Source organism: Pinus tabuliformis, chromosome 8, assembly GCF_031772625.1.
Source record: "Pinus tabuliformis cultivar Carrire ecotype Pingquan chromosome 8, CPIR1, whole genome shotgun sequence".
Taxonomy (NCBI): Eukaryota; Viridiplantae; Streptophyta; class Pinopsida; order Pinales; family Pinaceae; genus Pinus; species Pinus tabuliformis.
In genome coordinates this window covers 655,089,438-655,100,021 of record NC_142294.1, presented here as the reverse complement: position 1 = coordinate 655,100,021, position 10,584 = coordinate 655,089,438, and the positions used below count along the sequence as shown (strand labels likewise).

General features: G+C 33.4%; 1 protein-coding gene and 1 long non-coding RNA gene across 3 annotated transcripts; one reads left to right on the top strand and one right to left on the bottom strand.

The window, feature by feature from the left end:
* The first annotated feature begins 2,412 nt into the window (after positions 1–2,412).
* On the top strand, positions 2,413–10,322 carry LOC149237278 (uncharacterized). Its single transcript, XR_016245247.1, has 4 exons — positions 2,413–2,591; positions 9,485–9,626; positions 9,763–9,904; positions 10,041–10,322. It is a non-coding gene; the product is annotated as an uncharacterized LOC149237278 (long non-coding RNA).
* On the bottom strand, positions 2,829–5,044 carry LOC149237279 (cysteine-rich receptor-like protein kinase 2). 2 transcript variants are annotated; one of them, XR_016246290.1, is made up of 5 exons: positions 4,384–5,043; positions 4,160–4,299; positions 3,837–4,047; positions 3,321–3,554; positions 2,829–3,173 (listed from the first exon to the last, which is right to left on the bottom strand). XR_016246290.1 is itself a non-coding variant. In XM_089372613.1 (5 exons), exons 2-4 carry the CDS (start codon positions 4,484–4,486, stop codon positions 3,877–3,879), a joined length of 414 nt encoding a protein of 137 aa, XP_089228739.1. In that variant the 5' UTR covers positions 4,487–4,544; positions 4,737–5,044; the 3' UTR covers positions 2,829–3,554; positions 3,837–3,876. The 2 variants fall into 2 exon arrangements, 1 of the variants encoding a protein (XP_089228739.1); XM_089372613.1 differs by having other exon boundaries at positions 2,829–3,554; positions 4,384–4,544; positions 4,737–5,044.
* Positions 10,323–10,584: the final 262 nt, after the last annotated feature.

Below are 10,584 nucleotides of genomic sequence, written 5' to 3'. Positions count from 1 at the left end.
AAATTCGTGTAGCCTCTAAATGACACACACACTTCCTACCAAAGTTGTGCACCTCCACCATGCACTGCCAAAATTACCACTGTGTTAGCCATAGTGATCTGCCATGTTGTCATTGTGTAGCCCTCAGTCTGCACTTGCCTTATGCCACCCACGACCCACTGATTAGTTACAATGGCCCATGGCCCTTACTCCACTCGTCATCCCACCCAGTGCTAACACAACACAGTTCGCCCATTTACCCGAGTTGTGACACTATTGTGTAGAGTCTGAATGTGTCCACCATAATGGTCTACACAGTCGTGCAACTTCTCAACTTGCCTGCGCTGCCTATTTAGATATTTGGGTGTTTTCTGTCCTGCACTGCCGTGTAGCAGCCTGCCTGCAACTCCTGTGGAAACCCCAAGTTCTGTCCACCTAAAAAGCTCCCACAGTCCTATGTTCACCACTGAACTGCACCCTGCTCATCTGCTTGTAGCTTTTCCTTCCTTCGCACTTCGTTCACTCTTTGAAATTGTGTTATTTGATGGTTGGATGATCCTAAACCACTCCACGTGACTTTATATTTATATTTCATCTGTGCGATGTGTTTTCTCCATAAAATGCCGCGTCCCTTGGTTGCACTACCTGTCGGCCCACCCAAGTGCTCCCCGCTGACCTGTGCTTAAACCCACACGCACAACCCTTCGTTTATTTCCACAATCGAGTCGACTTGTCGCTGACGCATCCATCTACCTAGCTGACTCGACCAACTTGTTCACTCACATGTCGGTTTGCCCGTCACTCATCCTGCCAACTCGTTTGCCCACAATTGCGTTGCCGAACTCGCCTGCCCAGTCGACTTGCCCAACACGTTCACTCACCCGGGGACTCATCCACCTGTGACCCTAACTCATGTCCCACACTCGCCCGCTACCCTGTTGATTCACCCAACCCATCGCACCTGTGTCGCCTATGCGCGCCCTCCGTGTTGGGTGGGCGCCTGTCCGACGCCTTTAATCAAACACACCCAACCGACACGCATTTAACTGGACACTTTCAACCAAAGTCTCCTCAAGTTGCATTTAACTGAATGCCTCCACCCGAGTCGCCTTTAATCGAACACGGGCTCCTGTCGCATATCTTGGGCGTGCCCACACGTTGGGCACTTGCCAACTCGAGGCCTTGATAGGTAACGTGTCTAGTGGGACCCTCCTAGAAGGCATCAATTAACGTGAAGAGCTAAAGCCCATTGGGTAATCAACGACATAATAAAATTATATATATATATGAAATTGATAACTAAGTAATTAAACAAAAAAATATGAATTACCCCATTCCTCTAAAAGTAATTGAGGGGTCAAGTATGTTACAAATACCAGAAATTTGTTATTACATATTACTTTCGAATAAAGAAAATATTTAAACAAAAATTATGATTTATATTTATATTAATTTTTTAATTAAGATTTTATTAGATAAAAAATTATAGCACTTTTTTAGAAATGTTTAAATAATGAAAAATGGTTTATTTTATCAACTCATTTTTAGTGTCTATTTTGGAATAGGATTTCTAGAATATTAATTTAAATATTAATAATTAATAAGCAAATGATTGGAATTTTAATCTTTGACAAAATCTAAGTGTTGTAACAAAATCTATTTAGAAGTTATAAAATCTCCAAGTTTTGGAACAAAATCTATTTACAAGTTAAAAAAATTATAGTAAATAAAATAAATCTTCACAGTTAAAAAATTATATATATAACTTATTATTAATTTTTTTAATAATAATAATCAAATAAAATTATAATTTAAGTAATTTTTATTACTTTTAAAATTTTTGATAATACAAAATGCATGTAAAAAAAAAAATTTGAAGTTGATGCAATTTAATTTATTTGTATCCAATAAATGTTTAGTTCTTTTATAAATATTTATTTACAATAAAATCATTTTTATAAATATTTATTTATAATAAAATCACATTTAAAATGTATTGAAAAAATTATACATATTTAAAATGTATAAAAATATTTATAGACGGTATTAAGTCTTCAATTCTTTTATAAATATTTATTTACAATAAACTTATACATAGAAAAAATTATAGATGTTATTGAATATTTAAAATATGGATGGTATTAAATATTGAAATCTCCCATGCTAGTATCAAGGATGAGAGATACCATCGTATACTTGGACAAATTATGCTTCACAAAGACAGCTCAGAAGATACAATTGGACACATCATTCTCGACAAAGACAGCGCAACCATAAGATGCGACAAAAACAATTCACAAGATACTCGTTGAAATGAAGTAGCTTCGATAAACCCAAAGCCAACTCATGCCTCGTCATAAACAGCACTTGATTAATAGTCAAAGAGCATGTATATATATATATATATATCAATAATTCCCAGATTTTAAAAGCATTTTTCATGGCTGAGAAGAGTAGGTACACATATCTCAATAATTCCCGGATTTAAAAAATCATTCTACCATCACTCAGAAGATTACACTCTGCAACAAGAGAGCATGATGCCATTGTGAAAAAATGATGCTGTGACAAGATAGGATGTTGTCGTCTCATAATAAAAATAATTCCAAAAGGTATGTTCACCGATTTTTACCTAACCGGATTTCAAATAAAATTTATTTAAATGAAAAAATATAAAAATTATTTAAATGAAAAAGAAACAAATAGTTTCATGAAAAAAATAATGGAAATTTTTATATGATTTTTGATAAAATTTCAGAGAATTTTTGGAAAACTTTGATTACAGTAGTTACAGTTGTCAAGATTGATGATTTTGGCTGTTCAAACTATTTTTTAGTGCACTGAATCCATTACCATTAGAAAAACCAATACAAACATTTTATTGGTAAAATATTTTTGACAAAAGAGAAAGTCTGGATTATTTTTTCACAAAAGAGAAAGTCCTTATTACTATTGAAAATAACCTTCCGGGCAAAATTGTGAACTTGATAAACAACACTGATGCTGAAAATCAATTCAAACACTCCATTGGTCAAATTTTACAAAAATGATCCAAATGATCCAAATTACTCTTGAAAATAACATTCCGGGCAAAATTGTAGCCTGCACCATGTAACCTCTGCAGAATTTCATAATTGTAGCCTGCCTTTTCCTTCAACTGTCCGCGTAATGCGTACTCTGGCACCATGTAACCTCTGCAGAATTTCATATGCAATCAAATCCCCACAACCTAGCCGCCTCAAAATTGCAGGATCCATATTCAGATATATGAGTTGTAATTGCTTCATTTGCTCTAATTTTTTTAAAACAATTAGTCGGGAACAATAGGAGAAGATTCTTACAAAGTTCCTGCAACTCTAGTGCTAACGTGGCTTTGATCTTCTGCAAAGAATCTGGCCAACCCAAAGTCTGCTATTTTGGGTCCGTGTTTATAATCTAGTAAAATATTGCTTGCTTTAATATCTCGTGGACGACCCGAATATGAGATTCCCCGTGAAGATAGGCCACACCACCTACAGTTCCAACTATGATTTCATACCTGTCTTTCCATTTAAGTAGATGACGTTTTGTTGCATCTGCAATGCATCACACACATACTGTAAATATATTATCTGCAAGCTACATATATAAATAAAGCAATCTTATGGGGATATGAGAAATAATATCTGTAAGTAGGATTTTATTGTTTTATGTTTTGATGGTAGATCCTTAATCTAAGTTTTTGAGGAGGAAGCATAACAGACACTGTTCTAATCAGGTTTATTTAATAAAAAGATGGTGTTTTTCATTCGACTGAAAAAAAAAAAATACAATAAAGCAATCAAAGATCCATCCAGCGATTAAGAACAAGTGTATACCGAATACAATCTTGTCAATACTACTGTTCTGGAGGTATTATTAAACTAGTAAGCTTCTGGAACCTTCAACGGAGCAATCAAGCAGTTTCACTAGATTCTTGTGCTGAACACGACTGATGAGATTTGCTTCATTCAAATAATCAGCGTATGCTTGCCTTGGACCCATAAACAGCAGTTTAGCTGCAACCTCTCTGCCATTAGGGAGAACCCCCTGCAGATCCACTCACTTAGAAACCATTTTTATTCTCCATTTTTACATGGAGCTGCTGCTTTAAAATATCTAATTCTATATGAAATAATTGAAACAAATATTGAGTTCTCACTTTAAAGACGGATCCAAACCCTCCATTGCCAAGTTTGTTCTCTGCTTCAAAATTGGAGGTAGTCTGTCTCAGAGTGCAGTATTTGAAAATGAGTTCTGGATTCGCTATAGTCGGCGTTACGATAGAATCTTCCTCTTCACCTGCGAAAACAATTACAAGGTGTCTATTTATATTGCGCAAAGGTAAGCAGACACATCAAAGATCCTTAATAGTGAAAGATTTACCTGCAAGTTCAGGTTCTCCAGTTGGAGAAATCCCTTCCCAACATTTCAGAGGAGAGCAAATATTCCGTTTCCAAATGCCTATGACTGCAATTAAGACAATCATAGTGGCTACTACGCCCAGACTGATGCCCAACACGCTAAATCTTTTACCCTCTGAAAATCTACACAAAAAGTGTCAGTAACCAGAAAGCTCTGTTTTAGTTCACTGGAAATAAATGAAACCCTACAAAACCCAAATAAAAGAAACCCTGGAAAACCCTTATATTCTTCATGTGGATAAAAAAATATGGCCGAGGACAGAGGCTTTCTTGTGGTGGCGGCTATAGAACAGAGACGTTGAAAACTTCATAAACCTGGTAACGCAGGCAGCAGGTCTTAGATCTGAATCGTGCCCCAACAGCTCCAGTTTGGCATGAGAATAAATATTCCCATGTAAAAATTACACACGATCTGCAGCCCGTTCAAGCAGATCTGCCCAACACTCCGCTAAGCCGTAGGTATTCTCCATAAAATCAGAAGGGGCATCTACTGCAACTGCACCGAAGAGTTTGGGGTTTGGTGCAGCTTTAGTGGTAAGGTTGAAGGGCAGGACTTTCACGGCATTTGTGTGCGTCCCAAAAATTGATCGGCGTACTCTGAGATGGGCGCACGAATTTTGGCATCTTTGACTTTTAATTTGTCTTAAGCGCAAGCAGAAACCTCTCCTAACTAGGTTGCTTTCAATTTTTTTTAGGTAGGAAGAAACCTACCCTAACTCGGTTGCTTTTTTATTATTTTTATTTTTTTGGTTTGTGTTTTTTTTGTAATTGTGAATTTTATCCTAACTCGGTTGCTTTTAATATTTTTTAAGTAGGCAGAAACCTATCCTAACTCGGTTGCTTTTAATATTTTTTAAGTAGGCAGACACCTATCCTAACTCGGTTGCTTTTATGTTTTTTTCAAGTAGTCAGAAACCTATCTTAACTCGGTTGCGCTTTTATTTTTAGTTTTTCATTTATATTTTGGTTTGTGTTTTTTTAATTATGCATATTAGAACGGAGAGTTTTTGTTTTTTAAGTTTTCCGTTTATATATATATTTTTTTTTTTCCGTTTACATTTTTGTTTGTGTTTTTTTTTTATTATAAATTTTAGAACATAGAGAGTATATTTTTTATCAAAATATTTTAATTTTTAATTAATTTGTAAATTTTTAAAAATTATTTTCAAAGTTTATTAAAGTTTTTGGTGAAATTGGTGGATTACTAAATCAAATTTTTAGAATAAAAAATTATTTAAAAAACTGTAATAGCAAAGTGTCTTATAAATTAATTATTTATTTTTTTCCTCAAATTTATGGATTTTTCCATTATGAATATTTTTTTTCCAAAAAAGTCTTGCCATTATATTTCGGGAAATAACTTTGCATATTAGACTGATTTTTCCCTTTATAATTTTCTTCATATTTTTCCCTTGCCCATTTTTATTATTAAATAGAGTTTGTTCAATCATTTTCCTCAATAAAAATTACCTATATTATATATTTTTACAATTCAATTTTAAATGCAATATATAAAATAAAATTTAAGTCAACGCTACAATAAATAAGAGTTTCTTTTTTATCATCACAATTTTAATCATAACTTAAAAATATAAAATAAAAATTTTAGGAATCTTTTGCACTCACACTTAGGCCTTTTGTGTAACTAAATTTTTTATTCTAATAAACTATATTGTAAATTTTTATATTAGATATAGTATTACTTATAGATTCTTTGCCTTCTTCTATGGATTATTTATTTCTCGTTGAATTAGGATGAGTATAAATTAAATTTAAATAAATAGTTTGTTACAATAATTAGCATTTTAAAATCGGCCTGGAGTATGCCGTAAAACTGCTTCTGCTTGGCTAAGAGCTCGTCTTCCTCGGACGTAAGGAAACAGGTTAACGGCCCAAGACCCAGAGGCATCTGGTAGGAGTGATGAGCCTGCTCCCTTACGGACCACCAGCGGGTTATTTCAGGTGGCGTGGTTTTCCTATCTACCTGTGATGAGTCAAACCGACATTCGCGGATAGCAGCCAGAGATGGCTGTCCTCACTGTTGGTTTTGACACCTGAGTTGATAGGTTTTTCCACCTAGGTGAAAAAAAAAATTAGCATTTTAAAATATTATTTATTTTATTTATAGGATGAGTATAAATTAAAGTTAAATAAATAATTTATTACACTAATTAACATTTTAAAATATTATTTATTTTATTTATATCATATATATACATTATTTATATTTAATATAAAGATATTAGACATTGTAATTTCCTCTTCTTATTTAATCTTATAAACTAAAGATAGAATAAAATATGCACAAGCACATTTCAATAAACTCTTAACTTCTATAACAAACAATGTTGTTAGGGCTAATGTTTCATCCAAAATTATATATGCACATATCTTTATTTTGCTCCAAAATTATCTGGTCTATTAATTACTTTTGTTACTTCAGGTCATTGTATTCAAATTTGTTTATTATTAGATTTATAAATTTGTTTAAACATTCAATAATTTATATAAATTACTTTTTACATAAGAAAAAAAGAGAAAATATGCACCAACAATAACGCTACACTGTGTATTACACTTGTTAAATTATAAATTTGAATGATGTAATTGTAAAAATTTAATGTTTTCTTAATATTAAATCTATTTATATATTTAAAAATAATAATAAAAATTATAATCTTATTTAAAATTATATTATAAAATTATAATTAAAAAATAAAATTACGTAAATGTCATATCCCTCTCGTAAATAACTCAAGGTAAATCGATCAGTTATGAAATAGTAACTTTAAAAGTTATGCATCAGTTATAAAAACCGATTCTTGATATTCAAGAAACAAGATTGAGGATGAAATCGAAAAGGAGGGAATCAGAGGGCGCTTTGGGGGTTACGTCTTAAGAGCCGCCATTGATTATTAGGGGGAGGACTTTGCTGCAATCTTGTTAGTTTTTGTTTGAACCTACAGCAAGGTAAGCTTGATGGAGGTTTGTTCTGGAGCTTGTACGGATTGAACTGCTAGGAGACACTTCCTCTTCAACCCCTCTTCACATTTACCAAAACCTCCAGGTAAGAGGGCGAGTACGGGTTTGGCATCATACATCTTTCAGCTAAAGTACATGCTCTTTAAGGTAAGCTTTCGTTCCTCTTTCTCAATGTTTGCCTTCGCAGTGAGTCTCTTACCGTGCCCTCCTTTGCTGGCGGGTTTAACACAGAAGTAATACATCAAGAGGACAGAGCAGGGTTCGTTCTAGTATTTTTCTGTATGTAAGGGTTTCATGGCACAACGTCTTGACATGAAGGTTCTTTCCTCTACAAGTGCCTAAGTTTCTAAGTTTCTGAACGTTTCTTTGATGAAGCGAGGAATCTTCTCATCGTTCTGAATATTTCTCGGTAAAGAAAGAATTTTAGTGCATGCAGTAAAAGAATGATTGTTTTGTATGTTTTCTTGGTAAGAAAATATGTTAATGCATGCAGTAAAAGAATGATTGTTTTGTATGTTTTCTTGGTAAGAAAATATGTTAATGCATGCAGTAAAAGAATGATTATTTTATATGTTTTCTTGGTAAGAAAATATGTTAATGCATGCAGTAAAAGAATGATTATTTTATATGTTTTCTTGGTAAAGAAAATATGTTAGTGCATGCAGTAAAAGATTGAATATTTAACATGTTTTCTTGGTAAAGAAAATATGTTAAAGATTGATTATTTTATATATGTTTTCTTGGTGAAGAAAATAGGTAGTTCCTCTTAGAAAGACTACATGTGAGTCTTGTGTGTGAAATGCTTTTCTCTTGTCATTTTCTTGGATTAAAATCCTTGCTAAATATAGCCAAAATATCTTCTTGACAAAAGAAGATGAGGCATATAAACTTCTTGAGGACATAGCGTGAAAAGTGGCCAAGTCTTCTTTGAATTAAAATGTGTATTTTTATTAATAAAGGTTTCTTGAAAAGGGATATATGCTATTGCATTGTGATACTAGCTAATCTCTAAGTTTCTTGCGAAATGATTATGCATTACATGCATGATAGAAATAGTTAATGATGTGTTTCTAGACACATAGATATTCATTTCTATAGTTTCTTTTCGGAAAAAGAGTGCATACTTCATGTATGAAGATGAAGGCTTTATGAGAGTTTTCTTGGAAACAAAAATAGAGGTTCTTTCCTTAAAAGACATATGAATAGTGTTCATATCATATCAAGAATCCATACTTGTTTCACGAAAAGATTATGTGCATTGAAGTAAAAGTAATTGTGTTAGGAAAAGACACATGTTGCATGCACATAAGGGTAGTTGTTGTGACATTGGAAATATGATTTTGGGTGTACGTAGAGAAAATATTAAGTTAACTATCTTGGAAATATTAATCTCTTGAAAAGATTGTCTTGCTAGATGAGTTGGGACGATTTCTAGTCTGGTGCATAAAAAGGGTAAGTTAACCTTGTTATTGTTTCTTGATTTTTATGCATAAAGATGGGTATTCCCAATATTTTCTTGAAAGAGAAAGCATGAGGAACTTACTTATAGGAAGATAAAGAAATGGGGTTATAATGACTTCCTTTAAGAAAGAAGTATGTGATTTGTTACATGAAATGATGGTAGTATTCTAGTGAAGGGAATATGTGTTGCATATATTAAAGAAGGGCTATTATGATAAGCTAATGTATGCACAAAGAATAGTCATTGTGATATAAGAGTTATGTTCTTTGTATGATAGAGAAACTATGTTGAGTTCTCAAAAAATAACTATGTGAAAAGAACATATGTGCTTAAGCATAGAAACAACAGTTTATTACATTCATGAAGATATAATGATTGTGCTATACATGTTAGTAGAACTAATGAGTTAGATCTCTTAAAGAGAATTATGCATTACTGTGAATAAATATTGTGGAGGTAAAACAATATTTACTTGAGTATATGTACTAGTTAAATAGTATGTCATGCTTGCTCATGCATATGAGTAGATGTTAAAAGATCTCTTTTAGAGGTTGATTATTGATTCATTAATATGGTATCTAATCTTGTTGCCAAAGCTTGTTGACGACAACATTGACAGGAAGCGATGACGGTCGGTGCCAAAGAAAAGTGATGTTTAACATGGTGGCAGGAAAAGGATTGATGGTCCATGTAGATGAGTTCGAGTTGCAGGATCGTACATTGCTAGAACAATCATGCCACAAGGAATGTTGCATGTGGCGGTATGTAAATAAAAGATTACATAGAAACTGTATTAGCTTTTAGCTAGTTATGTGACAACTTAATGATAATTCATTGTAATTCATTAATATGGTATCTAATCTTGTTGCCCAAGCTTGTTGACGACAACATTGACAGGAAGCGATGGCGGTCGGTGCCAAAGAAAAGTGATGTTTAACGTGGTGGCAGGAAAAGGATTGATGGTCCATGCAGATGAGTTCGAGTTGCAGGATCGTACATTGCTAGAACAATCATGCCACAAGGAATGTTGCATGTGGCGGTATGTAAGTAAAAGATTACATAGAATCTGTATTAGCTTTTAGCTAGTTATGTGACAACTTAATGATAATTCATTGTAATTCATTAATATGGTATCTAATCTTGTTGCCCAAGCTTGTTGACGACAACATTGACAGGAAGCGATGGCGGTCGGTGCCAAAGAAAAGTGATGTTTAACATGGTGGCAGGAAAAGGATTGATGGTCCATGCAGATGAGTTCAAGTTGCAGGATCGTACATTGCTAGAACAATCATGCCACAAGGAATGTTGCATGTGGCGGTATGTAATTAAAAGATTACATAGAAACTGTATTAGCTTTTAGCTAGTTATGTGACAACTTAATGATAATTCATTGTAATAATTTTATAACAATGGTTAAGGGATGGAATCCCATACAAGCCATTGAGTGAGGGGTGAAATCCGTCACGAGTGTTTAATAATAAGATTAAACATTTGTTGGTTTTCACCCTACGGGGTTTCCAGGGTATATCGGTGTTCAATGGTGTGATTGCCTTTTGTGTCAGTTTGATGATGTTGAATCCTTGATGATGATGATTCTTTATTTGATGTGATAATCATAATGTCCATAGTATGTGATTAATTAATATGATTAAGGAAAATCATGAAATGGATGAAGGATTCATGAAACAATTCATGCTACCACAGTGGTGCTTAATGGTT